The sequence below is a fragment of the Lepus europaeus genome, chromosome 17, assembly GCF_033115175.1.
Source record: "Lepus europaeus isolate LE1 chromosome 17, mLepTim1.pri, whole genome shotgun sequence".
NCBI lineage: Eukaryota > Metazoa > Chordata > Mammalia > Lagomorpha > Leporidae > Lepus > Lepus europaeus.
Genome location: NC_084843.1, coordinates 39,868,893 through 39,890,550, shown reverse-complemented (window position 1 = coordinate 39,890,550; position 21,658 = coordinate 39,868,893). Strand labels below are relative to the sequence as shown.

The following is a 21,658-nucleotide window of genomic DNA, read 5'->3' as shown; positions in this document are numbered from 1 at the left end:
TGACCCATGTTGTCTGGTATCTTTCTCTTAGCATAGGTTTTGAAGGTTCCCCCAAGTTGTAGTGTGTGTCAGTCCTGTATTCTTTTTTATGGCTAATGTCCCTTTGCATGTTGATATCACATTGTGCTTGTCCATTTGTCAGCTGGTGGACATTTGGGCATAAATAGGAGTGCTATAAACTTACATAAACATGTAGTCATTTTAGTACTTGTTTTCAAGTCTTTTGAATGTAAACCTAGAAATGGAATTACAGGGCCATATGGTAACTCTGTATTTAACATTTTGCAGGATCTCCTGTTTTCTGTAGCAGCTGAACCATTTTAAGTTCCTGCCTGCCAAGTACAAAGGTTCCAATTGTTCCACAACCTTATCAATACTTCTTTTTTTTTTTTTTAAAGATTTATTTGTTTGAAAGAGTTACACAGAGAGAGGAGAGGCAGAGATGGTTCACACCCCAGATGGCCACAACAGCCAGAGCTGCACTGATCCGAAGCCAGGAGCTTCTTCTGGGTCTCCCACGCGGGTGCAGGGGCCCAAGGACCTGGGCCATCCTCCACTGCACTCTCGGGCCACAGCAGAGAGCTGGGTTGAAAGAGGAACAGCTGGGACTAGGACCAGTGCCCATATGGGATGCCGGTGCTTCAGGCCAGGGCGTTAACCCGCTGCGCCACAGTGCCGGCCCCACCAATACTTCTTTTCTACTTATTTTACTGTAGCCGTCCTAGTAGACGTGAGATCATGCTTTGACAGAACATCACATGATAAGCTTAATTCTTTCAAAGTGGAATTTTAATCCTGAAATAGAGGTGATGATGATGAAGATGTATCTGAGGCATCCAGAGCTTGCTCACTTTTATCAGGCTCACTGTTTCAGGGTACTCGGCGCAGACCTTTATCAAGTTCACTGCCATCAGGTTTAGGAGAATTGGATGTCATCAAGGACAGTCCCTTTCGGAGGATGGGATTAGAAATGTATGAAAGAGAACACCCAGTGAAAGCCACGAGAACACATTTTAAACTACGACTGTGTGTTCCAGTAGACTCAGTGCACTCACACTTGTGCATTCACGAGAGAGAAGACAACACTGGAGCATCCGTCTGAAATCTCAGGCTTTTATTTTTTTGAGATCAAGGGCTGATTATTATTTTAAGGATAGAATTTACCTGCCTAAAGTACTTTTGTCTGAGTAGGTGATATCATTTTGTAAAGGTAGCCTGAAATGAAGTGATTTTAGGACAGTTTTTTTAGGGAGCTATCGCCTGTGTAGGTATAGCTAAAGAAGGGGAAGAAACCACTGATGTGTGAAGAGATGGAGGAATAAGTTCATAATTAAAGACATTTGTGGAAGGAAATAAACAGAAACCAGGTCAAAGAATATATCTCTTGGTTTGATGTGTCTACAGTAACTCATGTTTTTCTCCAAAGAGGGTAAATCTGCCTTAAGAATACCTGAACCTCTAACAAGTTGTCATTAACTACACTATGTAGTAGTCTGCTTCATCCCCAGTTCTCAGTGTAGTGGATTCCTGTCAGCCCTTCTGTGAGGGAACATTGGAATAGCTTTAGCTACCATGAATAGATTAGAGTGAGAGCTGGTGGTGTTCATTCTTTTCCCTGACATGGAATGAAGAATTTAACCTAAAGAGCCAAGTGCTTGAGAGTGACAAATTAATCAGACATTTCACTCACAATTTCTTTCATTGCTTGCAATTGGCGTCTCATTTCAAGACAGAGCCAGTGTTGCAAATCCTATCCTGGAAAATTGTTCTGCTCCAGTCATACTTGTCAGGACTATGAGATGTGTAGTCTGATTCTGTGGGGTTCTCTTTCTGGTTGCATGCAGAGTGCAGCACTTTCTGGACTTCTGCCCAAACAACTCCCTTGTACATGCCAATTTCCATGCCCCACTTCAGGCCTCCTAATCCTTCTCCCCACCCCTTCTTAATGCTTAGTTTTCCAACCTCTTCTTCAGCACTAGAGTTTCCCAAGCGAGGCCTCTCTTGAGCCCCTGGCTCAGGTTAGAAGAGCGTCCCCACATAGTTCTCCTGAAATCCTTACAGTGCTTCCTATTGGCTTGATGTCTGCTTCCCCCCTGGAGGGTAAGCTCCGTCCGGACAGAACCTTGCCTTCTCTCCTTTACATCCTCCACACCTCTCTGTTCTAGCTCATAGCACTCTCCAATCATTGCTAAACTGATCCGGCTCACCGAGAAACAACCATTACAAGAACATCTGGTTATCATACTCTGATGCAGAACCATGTCTCAGGCTGTCCTGTTCCTTCTTTTGTGTCGCATCTTTCGCATAAGCTCAGCTACAGCAGTGGCTTCTGGGCAGACCGAGTGTATTGGCCCAGACAGCCTCCTTCCTCTGCCATCAGAAATTCAGGCTGTTCTGAGTTGAAAATTCTACTAAGGAGAATTTTTAGGCTGCACAAATGGTGCTGCAGTGGCAACAGAGACCCACTTCTAAGGCTTCTTCCCACGATGTAATCACAGCAAAGGCCACATGATGTAAACTAATGCTATTAGAAACTTGTGTCCTTTTCTAGAGTTTCAAATGCCTGTTATGGGAAAATCAGTGGTCATAACAGAGGGATGGTCCCACCCATTGAGAGCCTGGTTTGCTCTTGCTAGGGGAGAGAAGAGGATCAAGAAGGCCACCAGCTCACAGGTTGTGACTGTCCCTGTGAATCTCATCAAGGGGACTCTGCCACCTGTGGAAAGCCCAGCCCTCAGTCATGAGAACCAGGAGAAGCACCAGAGCTCCACGGCTGAAGGGAGGGCATTCACGCACTGCAGCTGCTGGCTCACGGGGACTGAGATTGCACCAACGCACATGCACTGGTTTTCCTGATTCTTGCCACTGGATTTGCCTGTGTTCACCAGAGGCCTGGCCAAGCTCCCACTCCTTTACTGGCGAGCCTGTGCCCCCGGATGGTAAATGTGAAGCCCACCAGCACGACGAACCTGTTTTACCTCAAGTAAACCCTGTAGTGATGACGGCAGTGGCCAGTGATTTTTGTCTAATTATGGAAGCGATCTTTTCCCAAGAATGTGTCCGCTAATCTATGACTTTAACTCTACTGGGTATGGAATGGCTTTCCCTAGTTAGCTTAACATGAGTTTTCAGTTGGAAAATTTCCTTAGTCACATTACAGTGGCTTTCCAATTTTCATGTGCACAAGCAATCACTGGGGAAATCTGTTTTAAACTCAAGTTCCTGGCCTCAGCTCCAGAGGTTCTAGCTCCGTAGGCACTGTATGTGACCATCCATCTGCCATGTACAGTTAGTCCTCTGTGAAGTTGAACTGTGTGACGCATTCCTCAAGAAATACTGGCCTCATAGCTGAGACCGAGAATAAGCATGTGGAACCAGGTTCAAGTAGTAGCAAGCTCATGCCACTGTTGCCAGTACCATGGCATTGGGTGGGACTCCTTAACCACAAAGAGCTGCAGTGACATGTTAAGAGGCAGTAACCACACCAAATCCACGGGGTGACTGTAGGATAAGAGGTCTGAACACTGAGCTTGGTGCAAGACCTGCTTGTGGCAGGCACCCAGGACAAGTCAGCTCTTCTTACCGGCAGTAGCCATCCCAATCAGCTATAAGACCAGAGAAGACCAGGGAAGCTTGGGTTTCCTAGACCAAACAGGCACTAAATCCTGGGCACCAGGGCTCTACGGTGCAGTGTTGCCAAAGGCAGAGTCCCCTCCTGCTTCAGGCTGACCTGTGGCTGCTGACCCTACTTGGACATTCACAAACCAGAGGACAAGTGGCTCCCAGCTGAGGAGTCACTGCGCATGCTCCACTACCAGGGCAGAAAAGTGCCCTGACACTGAGGCATGTTTTTATATCTTTGTACCTCCCAGGCCAAATGGTAAGGGATAATTCAAGCTGGTATCCCCTGTGTGGTTGTGTTTCTAGAACAACCTCAGCCTCCTCATGAGCTTGTGGTAGATTCCCCACACAGAACAAAGGAGAGAGTTGACGCCGGTGGTCCTTGGAAAGCATGGCTCACCCTCCCAGCCTGTCTGGTGTGAACATCTCCCTCGTGTCCCTTCCGGAGGGACAGACTGCTCAGAAGAGAAGAAACAGATGGCCCAGGTGTGGAGAGAGATTTTGCAGCAGTGTTTCTCAGTGTGCGTTTTTTAAAAAAAGAGCTTAAAACTATAGCTTTACAAATAGGTTATATAAAAGTCATACTTTATATATTAGAAATCACACAAATGTATGTACATAATGGTGTGAGTTCAGTATAAAAGGTATGACTTATAGTTGTTTCTGTATATATACGCACACACTTAAACATCATTATATATGTGTGTGTGTATATATATATATATGTACATATACATATATATAGTACCAATCAGGCCACCAATGCTGGGGTTATGAATGTCAAAACTGATATGTTTTAATCCTTATTTGTTTATTTTTTTAAATCTCCCCATATGGTCTCAAACTCTTTCCCCTTGAAGTGCTGAAATGGTGCTTCCCAAGTTAATGTGACTGCCTGAGAAACATAGCCCTCTGACAGTGTCCTACCTCCGCTGGGCCACTAGAGGGAGCCATTCTGTAGCAAGTGAAGTCAACCTAATAGACGTGGTCAGCTGCGCGTTGGACAGAGGCAAATGCTGGAAGTTACTGGTAGCATATTTCAGATTTATTAAAAAATACATAGGTAATGAGTCAGAGCTTTGGATAGGCATGGCTTGGAAAGGAATTGAAGGCATTATTCCACAAAACATTCACAGTTGTGGGCTAGAAACAGAGCAGGGAAGTGACTTAGAAGCATTTGCGGTGGACAATGGAGGGCCCGGCTTCATCGTACTCCTGTTTGCTGATCCACATCTGCTGAAAGGTGGACAGAGAGGCCAGGATGGAGCCGCCGATCCAGACGGAGTATTTGCGCTCTGGAGGGGCAATTATCTGTTGGTCGGGATGAGAAAGAAAAGCTGTTAGTGCAGCAGGACAGCTCCTGGGTGTTCTACCATGGTGCAGGTTCTGTAGACAGTAGAGACACAGCTGTTAGATGACCAGGGGCTGTAAAGAGGCCATGGATTTGGAGACCCTTCAGGGAGCACGTTTGTTTTGCTGGCTTTCTTCATGCGATCTATTCCACGCCATCTATAACTCCTCTACCACATGATGTTCACACGCTCTGTTACACTGAGGGACTCAGGGTTTCCTGCTGGGATGAACACTGCCTTGGGGGGAGTTTCCATTTAGCTGTCCGGGCTGGGCTGACCCAGTACACAGGCCTGACATAGCAGGGCATGCTCATGTGTCTACAGTACATAAATGGTTTTGTCACAAAGAGCGGTGAGTTGGTTCAGGAGTCTTTATCTGTAGGAACTCACAAAATAACTAGAGCTGAACAATTCCAAATTCCACTGCATACTTGACTTCTTGGGTAGAAGTGGATACTTTGGCGAGCAGACAGTGCTTCTGAAATTGTGGTTAGAGGATTTAATTTCTGTTTATGCCTCAAACTCTGCATTTGTGATTAAAATGCAAATAGCTGACATTTGCTGAGAATGTATTGTGTTGTAAGCACTAAACAGAGCATGGTATATGTATTTTCATTTAATTTTTGGAATCACCCTGAAGGGTAAATATTAAATTACCAGCATATTCCATATAGGAAAATGGAGACTGAGAGAGGTGTAAGAAGAAACTGGTCACACTGGTTATGTCAGTTTCAGACCCAATATTCAAACCTGGGCTCTCCCATGTGTTCTGTTTTGTTTTAGAATTACCTTATTATTTTGGGGTAATTTTAGATTTCCAGACAAGTTGCAAAGGTAGTACAGGGAGTTGCCATAGGCTCCTCATCCAGTTTCATTTTCCACTAATGTAATTGTCCCAAGTTTTTAACAGATCTTTATACTCTCTCACCACCTGGGGCCTAAAGTCTCATGTTCTTCCTGTATTCAGGAAACCAAGTTTGTAGAACTGGGAACTGCCCAACTCTAGCTACAGGCTCTCTCTTGCATTTCCTCAACTAGGCTGACTCTAGTGAGCCGGGCAGCTGGCTGCATGCCTTCCTTCCCAGGTGTGAGAAAGAGAGGGTAAGAGTTGATCAGCTGTACATCAGAGAAACACAAGCGATTCAGAAAACAATCTCTCTCCTCTCTTCCTGAGTTACTTTAGGCCTGTTGTGGAGAAACATGCTTCATTATAGCACACCCTTTCCAAAAGAGAGATAGGTGTGCAAACAACAGAGAACTTGTTTGACGGCAACTCCTGTGTCTCATTGTACTTGAACTGCCGTTTCTGCTTCCTGTGACTTGAGTCAAAGGGTCCCAACATGGCCTTCTGATTTCACGGAGTGATAATAGTCTTTGAGAAGACATCAGCCATGTGTAAATTTATCTCCAAAGAATAATCTCCATTCAATCTCTGAGTTCCCTTGCTTGGGATCTAAAACCTCACACAAAATAGGCTCCCTGGGTGGTTCAGAGACTGAGCGTGATTCTCCTGGAGTCAATTTGTGCTTTTGAGCACCTACATCAAACGGTGTGCTGGACAGAGCGATGAAGATAGAATCGAATTCTGGCCCACTGATACATGACCATGCTTAGTAGCTGAAGAACAGTACAAGCCTCTGGAGCTACAAGATTTCAACTGCTTCAAAATTAAGTCTGGATCATCTGCATTTAAAAAAAAATGAGATACACTATTTTCATGTTGAGGGAAAACAAAAAGTGCATTCTTCAGAGATATGGACTCTGTTGACTCTGATAGACAAAGATAAGTATAGACCAAATTTTATATAGAATAATCCAGTGCCTCTCATGAACTGAATTGACTTATATCCCATAAAGAATGGAACATGTATACTTTTATCCACTGCCTAGTCTTAGACCCCATGAGCACATGTGACTAAGCTATGGCCTCCAACGTATGACCTTCATACATGGTTATAGGGCTGCCACTGATGGTGGTGCAGCCCTGGGATCTGTCTCTGAATAGTACCTTGATCTTCATGGTGCTGGGAGCTAGGGCCGTGATTTCCTTCTGCATACGGTCAGCAATGCCAGGGTACATGGTGGTGCCCCCTGAGAGCACATTGTTAGCATAGAGGTCCTTCCTGATGTCGATGTCACACTTCATGATGCTGTTGTAGGTGGTTTCATGGATACCAGCAGATTCCATCCCTGAAAAAGAGACAGGCTGGGGTGTTTGGTTGACGGACATGGAAGCCCTGACTTGAGCAACTGGGTAATCTCATGCTGGGACAAGGCCTGGCAGCCCTAATAGCCTGAGAGCCACCTACTCTGAGACCAGAAGGGCCTTGTCAGGTTCCATGTCTTTCAGCCTCCCCTTTAGAGAGTGAGGCCTGCTGCAGCGTCTCCAGGTGGGGCTACAGAGTGGTGTCACTGATACTTTAATAGACCCGCTCCTATGTGTGGTTCAGATAAGGGGCAAAGCCTTCAGATTTTCTGCAGAAGATCCTTGGCTGAGCCAGCGTCGCAGGCGTTCAGAATGCTCCCGCCTTTCTGTGTCTGCTACCTTGCATTTCTTGTTGAATCAAAATGGTGCTGAATCATCAAAAAAGAGTTTCTTCCTATTTAAACAGACTCCTTTCTTTCAATATTGATAAGATTTCATTTTGTCTGAAGTTTTTGTTAAGTTTTGACGTGGGTCTTCTGGGAAAAAACTCTAGGGTATGCTTCATCTTTTTCACAGATGAAAAATAGTAGTAGTTAATACTTAATTATTAATTACTACCTATATCTAATTGTTCTTAACTGCTTATTTTTGCCAGGCACTGGGCTAAGTTCTGTATATATGTCTCATGAATTCTTATGGCCATCCTAAGACATAGGTCGTGTTACAATCTTTGTTTTATACATTGAGAGTTGATAGTTGGTGAGGTTAAATGTCTTTCCCAAGACCATGAAGGCGGAACTAAGACTCAAATCCAGTCTCTCTCCCTCTGTCCCAGTAGAACCTGCCTCTTTAAACAACTATGCACACCCATCTCCTGAATTCAGTGCAAATATAGGAACAGGCTCACTGTTGGTCCTCTTCCACTTTTCTCTCCCCCTTCCATTCCCAAGCTCTCAGTACATAGCACACTCTCCTCATCCATTCAAGTGAGTCTATTGTGTGCTAAGCACAGATAATATTTAATTCTTTCATTGCGCACAAATAATATTTTTACCTTGACTGCAACATACTGCTTTCCTAGAAACAAAATACCTTTCCTAGCCTCTTGAAGTTTTCTCACCTTGGAAATGTGACACTGTTTTCACTTTTAGAAATATTTTTGGTCTTAGGGCTTCTGGTGGCCAAAGGCTGGCTAGATACAAGAGGACAGGGTGGAGAAAGGATCATGGTTGCCTACCGATGAAGGAGGGCTGGAACAGTGTCTCTGGGCAGCGGAAGCGCTCGTTCCCGATGGTGATCACCTGCCCGTCAGGCAGCTCATAGCTTTTCTCGAGGGAGGAGGAGGATGCAGCAGTGGCCATCTCATTTTCAAAGTCCAGAGCGACATAGCACAATTTCTCTTTGATGTCCCGGACAATCTCACGCTCAGCTGTCAACCAGATATAAAAATGGAGGAAAATGGTCATGTTTGTGCAGGTGGTCAATACCCACCTACCCTACTATAGTCTCTCCCTCAATTCATGTCCCTTCAAAAAAAAAAAAAAGAGTCAATATTCTGCATTCCAAAATCTACAACAGTCATGACCCTGTGGGTCCACCAGGGGGCCATCTCTGCTCATAGTAGGTACCTTACATACTGTAGGCCCTTAGTAAACATTTTCTGGAAAATGTATAGCAGAAATAAAATGAGCAAGTTGGAGAAAGCTCAGCTATGGAAGTCTTCCAGGATAAAACTTGTTGGCTCCCTGTGTAATTGTTTCATTGCAGTTACGTTGGAATTCCAGCTGACCAGGAGGTCTTATGCTACATCAATTCCTTAAAGGCTCCACAGTCTTTAAAAAAGCTTCTAAGATCCATGTTGCCTGGCTCAGGTAGAGTCTAAATCAAACTTGTGGTAAACCTGTCACATTTCTGAAAGAGGAAGTTCTGGCTCAGGACCAGCTTAGTCTGGAAGTCTCCAGTTCGCAAATGGAAGGACATATGGAACAGGTTGGAAGGAAGGTACTTTCACATGTCTGAACTCTGCAGTTCTAAGCTGTTGGTTACTTCTGAGCCCCCTGGGAACCTTTAGGAAGTGTTTGGGATTCTTTGTAGGTAGCAGAAGAAGAATGGAATTAATTCAACTCCACACCTCAAAAGGAGTCTTTTAAATCATCAAGGCTCAAAACGAGTCTATTGGTGACAGGGGTGCAAGCAGCTGGAGCCAAAGGGACTAATGACATCCAGTATTTCTGGTAAAGTCTCAGGCTGCCGTCTTGTGGGTCAAGATTGGGTAGCATTGGCTTAGAATCTGAAGACACATGTGCCATTGCCTGATGGGTTGGTATTAATAAAAACTAACATGTATTGAAAACCTGTTCTGTGCTGTGTAATAACATTTGCACTGTCTCATTTAATACTCATAACGATCATGTGAAATAGGATCCCATTATTGTCCTAGTTTGACAAAGAGGTTATGGTTTAGCAAGGCTCATGGACTTATCCAAGGTCAACAGCCTAGTGAGTGGAAGAGTTGGGACCCAAGTCCTATCTAGGTCTCTCTGAAGACTGCCAAACACCACTCAATACTGCATTCAGTCTCTACACAATCTCTTTTCTATTTGTTCATGGAGAGGATTAAACAAAGGTTAACTGTTAACAACTCTGACCAGCCCATGACACTGGATGACTGTAACCATCCTCTCTGAGGAAGCAGTATCAGCACGTTGTAATATCAAGAGAAAAGGTGTCCTTTGATCTATGCATTAGAGTCAAGCCCTGCCATTTGCCAGGCTCTGTCCCACCACCTCGTTGGAGAGTCACTATGGTCCTCTAAGTTATTTTAAACAGCACGTTGTCTCTTCCTTTGAGCTCCTGGAGGCCTCACCAGTAGTCACGAAGGAATAGCCACGCTCAGTGAGGATCTTCATGAGGTAGTCAGTGAGATCTCGGCCTGCCAGGTCCAGACGCATGATGGCATGGGGCAGGGCATAGCCCTCATAGATGGGCACGTTGTGGGTGACACCATCTCCAGAGTCCAGCACAATGCCTGGGGGATAATCGGACATGATAATGTCACCACTGCAGCTGAAATGTAATCACTTGGGGATCCAGAAGCTGTGGGGGAGGTGAAGCCTCTTTTTTGAAAGGAGGACAGAGAGTATTTGATAGGAGAGCTGAGGTGGGACAGGGCTGAAAAAGGGAAGGACAGAAAGAGGGAGACAATAGAGAAAATCCAGCTAGAAATATGAGGTCTAGGGCTTCTTTCGAAAGGCAAAAAATCTCTTAGGGCTGGAATCAACCCTGTCAATTACAACTTGTCCCCTGTCCATCACAACCCACATGCTCACAACTATCTACTCCCATAAGGGTGGTGGATTCATTAGCCAAGACTCCCCATTCCTACAACCACCTACCAGTTGTACGTCCAGAGGCATAGAGGGACAGCACCGCCTGAATAGCCACGTACATGGCTGGGACATTGAAAGTCTCAAACATGATCTGCAAAGCAATCCAAAGACCTAAGTTAGTGATGTTTCCAGTCCTGCAAAGAAATGTTCAAATGAGGGCTTTGTTGATGGATGCAGATGGACCTGCCAGTCCTAGACAGAGGAGACCAAGGTAGAGAAGAGCCACAGCAACCCTGGTCACTTGAAGAGCAGAGAAGAAAGCATGAATGGATAGACCATCACATGGGTGACCTGATGGGATGCAGAGGGGACAAGGTAGTGTGCACACAAGACCTGGCCAGAGGTAAAGAGAATCCAGCTTCTGGCTCTGGCTCTGACCCTGACTTGAATGGGAACTGGGAGAAGTGCCCAAGCTAAGAGTTGGCTACTGTGGGCTTCATTCCAGGCCTCTTTCAACTGTCAGTGGTGAAGAGTGTCGGGCCAGATGGGCTCTCAGACTCTGCCTAGGTAGACAGTCCAGGACTTAACTATATCAAAGCCAACAACAAAAGAAAGGGCCCCATCGTATTCATATATATTCATATTCATATAGTATTCATATAACTTAGGATTATCCTAGGCCAAAAGCTCAGGCTCTGCCAGTCCTAGCTTTGTGACCTTGGAAAAATCACTTAATGTATCTCAGCCTTGAGTTCTTCATTTATGTAGTCAGAATGACAACAGCTAATGCTTCATATTATTAGGATTTAAGGAGGCAACACATGTAAAATGCTCAACCTAGTGCTTGGCCACAGTAAATGTGTTATTTATTTATTAGCTGCTTGAAACCAGAAACTATCTCTGACTGGTGGACTGGACAGTCTAGAAGGTCACAAGTTTCAGACATGTAACAGTAATGACATTAATAACAATTATTTGTTGAATGTTTATCGTATCAAGTACCATGATAGACATTTATCATTTTGAAACATTAATATTCAAGCAATCCTTTGACAAATAATGGTACTAATGTTATTCCCAACTTCCAGAGAAGGAAACAGATTCTGAGAAGTTAAGTGGGCTCTTTGATAACTGATCAGTGATGGTTTTCACTGATTTCTCTTGTTTTCAAATCCAGATCTGACTTCAGAACCAAAATTCCCACTGTATGTTAGAATGCATTTTTAAATGACTTCCTAATTTTTTTTAACCTCAATTAAATCTTTTCAATTTCCTGTTGCTCTTGGAGGAAAAAGGGTTGGTTCCTGCAGCCAGGATGTGAGAATCATAAGATGTTCCTGTCCTTTGGGATCCCCAAGTTCCTGGAATGTGCTGGGTCTGCAGCTGGACCACTGGTCGGGGTTTTGTCTCTGCTGTCCTACAAAGGCCCTTTCTAACAGGACTTCACCCAAACTCAAAAGTGCTGGATGCTGAGGTGACTAGTTACCTGGGTCATTTTCTCCCGGTTGGCTTTGGGGTTCAGCGGTGCCTCAGTCAACAGGGTTGGATGTTCTTCAGGGGCAACGCGGAGCTCATTGTAGAAGGAGTGGTGCCAGATCTAGCGAGCAGGGAGACAGAGTAGAAACACAATGCTGTGATGCCCTGGGCACTGCTAATGGGACCAAAACAAACCAAATGAAACCAGCACCAAATGGAATGCTATGAATGTTATAGGTTCTCATTATGGGTCCACAATTTTACATAGACTGACGTCCAACGAGGGTGAGTACCTTACTCAAGGAGTAAGTCATTGAGTAAGAGCTCAGAACAGGTCTGTAAGTAAGATGCTGTCGTGGTGAAGGCCATAAGCTCAAATCTGGGGACAAGCTTCAGCTGAGATACACTTTCTGGTTGTGTGAACGTTCGCAAGTTTTTAACCCTTCTCAGCTCCAATCTCACCATTAATAAGATTAGGATGAAAATAATCAGCACGTACCTCACTGAGTCTTTGTGTGAATTAAATACGGTGACCCCTAGAGTCACTTTTCAGTCCAGTGCCTGGCCCAGGGCAAGATTATTATTATTCAACGATATCTTCCTTACCTTCTCCTTCCATCTTAGCTAACAATTTATGGGAAAATAATTTAGTTTGGTTAAAAAAAGAAGAAGAAAAGTGTAAATGAATGCATAGCTGAGGGAATGAATGAAGCTGGCCTGAAAACCTAATCACCATGCTTAATGATTCTGGAGAAACTCCCCTTTGCAGTATAGATGGAGAAGAACAGGTTTCTTTGCCTCTTGTCTCCACCCCCTGCTGTCCTCCTGGACTGGGAGACACCAGATTCTGTGGTCAAGGCCAGCCCCTCAGCCTTTGAGCATTTTCAAGGAAGCCCATGCCTTTATGTAGTGTGTTTGTGTGAATGTACTTGGGACATTAGTACATTTACTTTACGGTTTAGCAACCACTTTAACCCACTGGTGCCAAAAAGAACATGCCATTGTAGAAAAGGCTAAGTGAATTAATCTTTAGGTGCAAAACATTTTCCATCAGCATCAGTAAGCTTAGATTAACCAAGAATTTAAACAAAGTGAAAGAAAACAGCAAGAACAAAAGCAAAACAAAACAAAACAATCAATTTCTGGCAGGAGCTTATAAATGAACAAAAGACTGATCAAGTTTAAAGACTATCTTGTTCCAGTTTTTATGGTTTCGAATTTGTGGTTTCTAGAAAGGAAATGAGACTCCTGGTAGTTCTGCTCCTTTGATGGAATGAAGTGGAAAAAGGGAGTGCTAACAATGGTGGGCTGAGAACCCTGAACCTGACTTCATGATTCCTGGGCAAACAGTGAGGATGGGTGGGAGCTGCTCCTAAACACCTTTGCCCTCATCCCACCGACTGACTGGATGTTCATCTGGATAAACACACACTCTTTCCAGCGAGAAAAAGTGTAAATAGCAGGGTGTTCAAGAAATCTTTCCACTCATATTGCAATATGTGGTTACTCTGAAATATCGTGTTCAAAACCACAACACTCTTCCTCTTCTTTCTCTTTCTTCCTCCCTTTCTCCCCCTCCCCTTCTCTCTAGAAGATACTTTGAATTTAAATACTCAGAATAGGGATTTTTTTTTCATTCCAATAATGTTTCTCTCTCTCTCTTTTTAAAGACTTATTTATTTATTTGAAAGAGTTACACAGAGAAAGGAGAGGCAGAGAGAAAGAGAAAGAGAGAGAGAGAGAGAGAGAGAGAGAGAGAGAGAGAGATCTTCCATCTGCTGGTTCACTCCCTAACTGGCTGCAATGGCCATAGCTGCAAAGATCTGAAGCCAGGAGCCAAGAGCTTCCTCCAGGTCTCCCACATGGGAGCAGGGGCCCAAGGACTTGGGCATCTTCCACTGCTTTCCCAGGTCACAGCAGAGAGCTGGACTGGAAGTGGAGCAGCCAGAACTCGAACCGGTGTCCATATGGGATGCCGGTGCCACAGGCGGCGGCTTTACCTGCTACACGACAGCGCCAGCCCACCAATAATGTCTCTTTAGGAGCACACATTCTAGATACTGTCAGTTCTGTGGAGTAAATCTCAAACAGTATTTTCCTACTAAAATTAACACGATCTCAGCACAAAATGCAATTGGAACATATCCAGAATGTTAGACTAAACTAATCTCTAGAGAGACAGAGTCTTAAGCATTATTCTAGCAATGTTGTATCTATCATTTAGTTATTTATTTTCATTTTATTTGAAAGGGAGACACACACACAGAAAGAGAGAGAGAGAATCTTCCATCCTACTAATCATTCCCCAAGTTTCTGTAACAGCCAAGACTGGGCCAGGTTAAAGCCAAGAGCCAGGAGGTCAACTGAGGTCTCCAACATAGATGACAGGGACAGAAGTGCTTGAGCCATCATCTGCTGCCTCCCAGTGACATTAACAGGAAACTGAATCAGAAATGGAAGTGAGAGCAACCAGGCACTGATATGGAACGCAGGCATTCCAAGTAGTGACTTAGTCACTGCACCAAATGCCCACCCAGAGTTTTTCTTTTAAACTAGTGAGTGGGGCTAGTAAGTGAATTAAGCTGCCACCTCCTACTGCTGCATCCCATATTGGATTGCCTGTTTGAATCCTGGCAGTGCTGCTTCCCAAACAGTATCCTGCTAATGCGACTGGGAAAGGAGCAGAAGAGTGCCCAAGCACCCATGGGGATACCAGGATGGAGTTTCTGGCTCCTGGCTTCAGCCTGGCCCAGTCCTGGCTATTGCAGCCTCTTGAGGAGTGAACCAGTACACAAAAGATCTCCTTCTTAGTTTTTTTCCTCTGTGTCTGTCGCTCTCTCTTTCAAATAAATAAATCTTTTGAAAAATAAATAAGTAAACTGATAAGTACATGTGTGTGGTGGGGTGGTGGTGCATGTAGTGAGATTATACATAAATGAAAGGCCAGATGTGATTCTAATTTATTTTGCTGCATTTAAACAGCTTTATGTTACTTCCTCATTATTCCTTCTTTTCTCTGATCACCAATATTTTAATGCTTAATGGCAAACAGCAAAATCTCTAGATTTAACTACTCATTAACTCTTTCATGAAGATCTGGGAGATAAAATGCAACACATTTAAAAATATTGATTTAAATACTTTTCAGTTACCATTGTGGTTCATTATGTCAACAGACATTTAGGAATATACCAAATTCACAATGTGGCAATCCCCTGTTATATGGTGAAAACCAAAAATTGTTATGTTTGAAGTTCAGAGTGACTTAATGGAAAGCTTTCAAGAATGAGTTGTTAGGGGCCGGCACTGTGGCACAGGTTAATCTTCTGCCTGAGGTGCTGGCATCCCATATGGGCGCTGGTTCGAGACCCGGCTGCTCCACTTCCGATCCAGCTCTCTGCTATGGCCTGGGAAGCAGTGGAAGATGGTCCAAGATGGTCCCTGACCCACATGGGAGACTTGGAAGAAGCTCTTGGCTCCTGGCTTTGGATTGGCTCAGCTCTGGCCGTTGCTGCCAAATGGGGAGTGAACCAATGGATGGAAAACCTTTCTCTCTGTCTGCAACTCTACCTCTCAAATAAATAAATAAAATCTTTAAAAAAAAAAAAAAGAATGAGTTGGTTAAGGTCATTCCCAGCACTTCCTCTGCTCTTAAGCTGTACTGCACAAGCCTCAGATGGAAGTGAAACGAGGGTTATCTTCTGGCCTGCTGCTCACCCAGTGCTTGTCTTGGGGGAGTTGACATGGGCAACAGACTATTAGTTCTGACCATAGGGAAAGGGCTATATCGCATCGACAGGACTATAATCCCTCAAATTAGTTTACAAGCACTAGTAGGCACAGAACCCTTTTTAAATAAGTATTTCATGATTTTTTTTGTTTTCCAGAGAGTAAAAATAAATAACAATAACAAATAAAAGTGCAATTATGCAATGTGAATTATTTTCCCCAGCCATGGTGCATCAGGGGCCATAGGAATTGAGTTACGTGTCCAGAAGATTGACCTTGCAGTAAACATCCTGGTACCTTTTCCATGTCGTCCCAGTTGGTGATGATGCCATGTTCGATCGGGTACTTCAAGGTCAGGATTCCTCTTTTGCTCTGTGCTTCATCACCCACGTAGCTGTCTTTTTGTCCCATTCCCACCATCACCCCCTAAAAGGGTTCAACATAATCTGAGTCAGTCTCTCCTAAAACTTGTGAATTGATTATACCAAGCCCCAAAGGATGAAATCATTGAGCTAGAAAGTTCCTCTTTTGGTACCAGCAACAATATAATGGGTCTTGTTTTGAATAGGCTCTTAAGCAATGTGTCTTTAGTCGACGGGAAACAGACCTAAATCAGCCTCCAAATAACGGGATATGCTATGGGCAGGGCAGATTTCCACTGTGTCATCTTCTCTGTTCTTCAGTGAACTCTGTTAGGACATCACCAGAGCAAGGTGCCTGGCACATATGTAGCACTCAATAATGTTTGTTGAAAGAAGCTAGAACATGTTACAGATTAGTTAAAGGACATTTTGCCTCTTGTAAATCCTTGAAATTGTACTTTTAATGTTGTCACATACTCAACAAGTATGTGAATACTGTTTTACATATTGAATGTATAAACAGCCATTTGACACTTTATTTCTAATGCATAAATTCATACCAATTACCACTAAGACACTGTCTCCATTAGCTGTATTTTAAAAATACTAAAGTGAACTTGAAAAGGGACTTCTCACCACTAGATTTAAACTGCACTGCAGTGACTGCTTTATAATTGCAAAACAGTCATGACTATTATAGATCCAGTAAATATTTGTTTATGTAAAAATCCTCCATTGCACATAGTTCAACAAGGAGCCAGACAGACTTCATTCACAGAAGTTTTATTCTCATGAATTTATGCCAAGCTGAGACTTGAAACATCAGATAGACTCACTGAGCAAAGATATATTCCTGAGGTGAAAGAGAACTTCTGAGATGAAATTGCCGTTTCTACCATTTGTTTATACCGCTATGTAAAATCATCACGGGTCATCCAGATTTATTTTGTTGACAGCTAACATTATGTGAAATTATCCTTGTTATCAATGCTTGCTTTCAGCTAACATCAAGTTCTATGAGTGAACTTTTATTTTAGTTTCTTTCCAAAGAGTGGCTGTGGTATACATCGGATAACTTGTAAGTATTTATGATAATGATGATGATGACAATGAGGATATTAGACAAATAAGACACTGGAAAAAGGCACAGAATTTATAACTGATAGACACCCACCAGATAATCTGTCTTCATTATATGTGAAATTGGCATTGACCCCTGGACATCAATCATCATGGGTATATTTTTAACAAGTCTTTAAATTTCTGGTGTAGTCCCAATCAGAACTTTGCTCACCTGGTGCCTGGGACGTCCCACAATGGATGGGAAAACAGCTCTGGGAGCATCGTCTCCGGCAAAGCCAGCCTTGCAGAGCCCAGAGCCATTGTCACACACAAGGGCGGTGCTGTCCTCTTCTTCACACATAGCTGGAGCTGCTTCACGGGATCCTGCAGGGGACAGAGAGAAAACAGCCCAGCTGCAAGGGAGCACTTGCGGCACTTCAAAGCACCACTCCCGTTCCCAGTGGGGTTTGGAGCCTCCCCTCTGTTCCCCAAGCTTCCCTCTCCTTATCTAACACAGCATTTATCTCAAGGCTTTGAAGTGCTGAAATTCTGACTTTATAGAACCAGCCCTTAGCACAGTATCATATGGTCTGGGGAACACATTAAATGTGGACCAACTGAGTGAATGAATGAATAAACCGTAGAACACAGATGTGAGTCACAGTCCAGCCCTTCACAGAAACACGTTGCCAAACATATATTAAAGAAGTATCAGCCCAGACTCATTCTTCTAGGTATGCAATACCTTTTCAAAATTGTTTCAACAAGGTAAGCTTAACCCTCCACTAAATAAATTTTGAGGACTGGACAACATAGGAAAGTTTAGAAATATTAAAATATTTAATGTAAATGTTTAAAGAAAAAACTATTCTGGATACTGAATACTTTTATTTTATCCTCATAGAAACATTAAAATGAATCAAGACTTCCTAAGAAGGTGCTTTAAATTTTGGTGACACAGTTATTCTCCATTAACAGAAGTCACTAGTAAGTTAAAATCCAGTAAGGAAGGAAGGGATGGTAAGTGAAGAACAGTACATCATGTAGTAGAATACTTTGCTACCATTAAGAAAGGTAAGTAAAACGATAAGCTAACACTATGTTCTTATGTAAGAATAATAGACAAGAGAAAGCACTGTTGTGCTTTCCCAAGAAAAATGAATTTTCGTGCATTAAAATTCATTATTTTTACAAGATGTTGATTGGGGTTATTTTGAAGCGGCAGATTTTGCAGGTATTTTTCAGTTATCTTCCCTGGGTTCTGCCATATTTTCTAAATTTTCTGAATTGAGCATGTGTTCTTTGGTTATATAATAATATTTTAAATAACTCATACTTAAGCTTGGAAACTTTGACAAAATTTGAAAGGCTAGAGAAGTACTGACTTACAAATTTGGAAAGGCCAATTAGAAGACATTTCCATCCAGTGCTTTCATTTTTACAAATGAAAAGCACCCAGGGGAAGTGATTTGTTCAAAGGCACACAGAGCATTGGAGGAAGTGCTCTGACCAGAGATCAGGTGCCCCTCAGCTGTCCCTTGACTTCCAACCCAGGACTCCTTCCATTCTTCCAGGAAGAATTAAGCGTAAACATCTGTAAAGAAAAGGACACCTAGAATTCTTGGCCTGGCTTTGAGATATCAGCAGGAATTGAAGTTGAGGAAGATTCTTATTTTGAATCCAGATCTAATTATAACAAACAGTTCTCTTTTTTCCATTTAAGAAATTTCATTTTATTTTATTTTATATATACATAAGGGAACAAATATCATGCATTTCATATATAGTTTTAAGAGCGTGATACTTCCCACCATACCCTCCTCTCCTCTTTCTTTTCTTGCTTTTCTTTTAATTTTTACAATGAAATACATTCAATTTTCTTTATAAGCATAAGCTTAACCATCCACTAAATAAAGAATTCAGCAAGTTGTAGTTAGAAAACCATTAGGCTTAGTGGAAAAAAATTCTTCTGGGAAGTAGGAAAAGACAAACGTCATTAGACTTGGAGTTCTGTCAGACTGTTCTCAGAAAAGCAGGGCTGCACCTTTCCATACGCCTAGGATGTCTACAGCAGTGCTCGCTGCAAAGAATGTGCACCTGAGTGGAGATGATATATTTTAAAATCAAGACATGTACCATTATCTCCAAAGGATAAGCAAGGAAACCATGGCTCGGGGAATTGAAGTGACTTATTCAAGATCCCCTGAAGTGGCAAAAATCAGGCACTGGAGATTACAGAGCACTGTGATTATGAGCTGGGACTCTAGAGCCGGAGTGCCTGGATTAGAAGCCAGGTCAACACTTGGCAGCAATGGGATGCAGTCAGTCACTTCACATCTTTAAATCACAATTTCCTTAACTATAAAACAGTAATAATATCAGAATTCTTATGGACAACATAATTCCAATCTTATACACGTTATAATTTCTAAATAAAATTTAGTTTGCTATCATTATCTGATGACTATCATTGTCTAGATTTTTTTTTTCTAATGTTTGCCTTCTTTTAACATTGCCCCCAGGATTAGAATGAAAATCTTGTTGGTTCCACAAGTAAGAACAGAAAATGGGACTTAGAGTGGCTTGCCCTTTCCTCTCTCACACTGAATTAGGTTTGGCTTCTTTTCTAGAAGATGAAGATGTTTTAGGAGATAGAACTAGAAGGCTGGCAGAAAAGGGTAGCAGGAAGAGTCAGGGTATTGTGAGAGGCAGCCTGCCACAGGGCTCTGCAGGTCCTGTGGATGTGCTGGGCATGGCCTCCAAACCATGAGTAGGGGCTGAAGACAGGATAAGATTTATGCAATGAGGGAGTCTCTGAAAAAGGGAAGGAGTGGCCACCATGAATAAGGATATACCCCCGATATCCTTGGGGGTCAGCGGTGGTTTGGAGGCAATATTTGAGTATACACAGAAAAAGTAGATGACACTTAGCATCAGCAAGAATGCAGAAGAAAAACTAAATTCAATCAATACATTTGTATTTGGCAAAAAAAAAAAAAAAAAAAAAAGCCCAGGAAGAATTTCATAATCTCTAAGAGGAGCACTGCTGTGAGAAAGGAGTCTTTGTATTCCTGGAGAGAGCTGACTCGGTGGCTTGGACTCTTATCTAACCTGAATGAGCAGCTCGGTTTGGCGCAGAGCATTTCCTAATTAGGTAAAACATGCACAAATGGCTGCTTTTGGAACTGCACCCGGGTCAGGGGGTTTGCTCCAACTAGCGTGCATCTTGTGCCAAAAATGAGTAGTTCGTGGGAGGGGAGGGGAGGGGGAAGAACATTACAGTTCCCAGCTCGTTGGACTTGAAATGCGAACCATATTTAGTCATGAATCACAAAATGGAAAGAAAATCTCAGCATGAAAACTCCAGTCCCAGTGAAGTTGCCAAGACCCGATTGACAGAGACGCCGCGCTCAGGGTGGCAGGGCGGACTCTACAGTCACGCTGGCCTCCCCAGGCTGCAGGGAATGTCAGGCTAAGGGAAATGCAAACCAGACATCCGTTTGGCTGAGACACAAACAGCTGTCAGATACAAGCTCTGCTCCCTCCTTCTTCCTTTGCAAAGATTCAAGTTAGTGGCTTGTGGTGTGCTGTGCTGCAAATGATCAGTGATGCAGATCCTAGCATATAAGCTCACAGATACACTCAGGAGAGAGCAATTCCCAACCAAAGATAGCACCGACTACAGCCAGGGGAACTCAGAAGCACATATACACCATTTCAGTCAGAATCAGACCAGGCAGCCATCCTCTCTTCACTTCTAAAATCCACTTCCAATCACCTTCATTACAGCAAAAAGAGAGCTCCAGTGAAAAATGCCCACTGCCAATCTGAACCACAAGTTCCACAGTTTCCGATGCCTAGATAGAAATAAATGCATGACTTACTGCCAACAGCTAGACTTCATCCCTAGGATGTGCTGCGAGACCTGGACTGCTGGTTTAGTATCAACAGATTTTGCAGGCAACGTGCAGCAGTGCAAGCTCATTCGACCTTTCACTCCACCTCCTCCACCACACCAAGCTGGTATTGGCCTTGACTTTAATATTAGAGCATTAGAGCTAAAAGCTACAATCATTTTAGTAGTACACGCTTCATTCAGAAATATCAGAGCACACGAGCCCAGCCAAATCCCTGCAGATGATATCTGATTACACTGGGTAATAAAGAGCGCTGGACTCTCAAAGTCACATCCCTGGGCTTGCGCCACTTACCCTGACGGTGCTGGGCTGGGCTTCTCCACTCTGGGTGGGTGGTGTTCAGGGCAGCTGAACACTCAAGGGTTATATAGCTCCTTGGTCTGCTCCCCTCCCACTTGCTTCCCAAACAAGGAACCAAGACAGACTGGAGCCCGTAGTTCAGTCTAACACAACCATATAGGGACCTCAGCACAAAACTCTCTAATCTGGGTGGCCAGAGGCCTGGGTCTCTTCCACCACATTCCAGGGCTCGGCTCATGAAATGGGAGGCCGTTCAGCTGCCTGTGGGAGATAAACACCCCAAGCCTTCAGAACAGCTGCTGAAACACCCAGAGACCCTAGGCCAGCGTGATGGGATGGATGCGATCAGGATTTATGCATTCCA

General features: G+C 43.4%; 1 protein-coding gene across 1 annotated transcript; it reads right to left on the bottom strand.

Annotated features, from left to right (window-relative positions):
• Positions 1–4,644: 4,644 nt before the first annotated feature.
• ACTA2 (actin alpha 2, smooth muscle) lies at positions 4,645–21,393 on the bottom strand. The gene is made up of 9 exons (XM_062215017.1): positions 21,289–21,393; positions 17,310–17,461; positions 15,951–16,079; positions 11,935–12,045; positions 10,515–10,599; positions 9,986–10,147; positions 8,357–8,548; positions 6,982–7,163; positions 4,645–4,932 (listed from the first exon to the last, which is right to left on the bottom strand). Exons 2-9 carry the CDS (start codon positions 17,436–17,438, stop codon positions 4,789–4,791), a joined length of 1,134 nt encoding a protein of 377 aa, XP_062071001.1. The 5' UTR covers positions 17,439–17,461; positions 21,289–21,393; the 3' UTR covers positions 4,645–4,788.
• Positions 21,394–21,658: the final 265 nt, after the last annotated feature.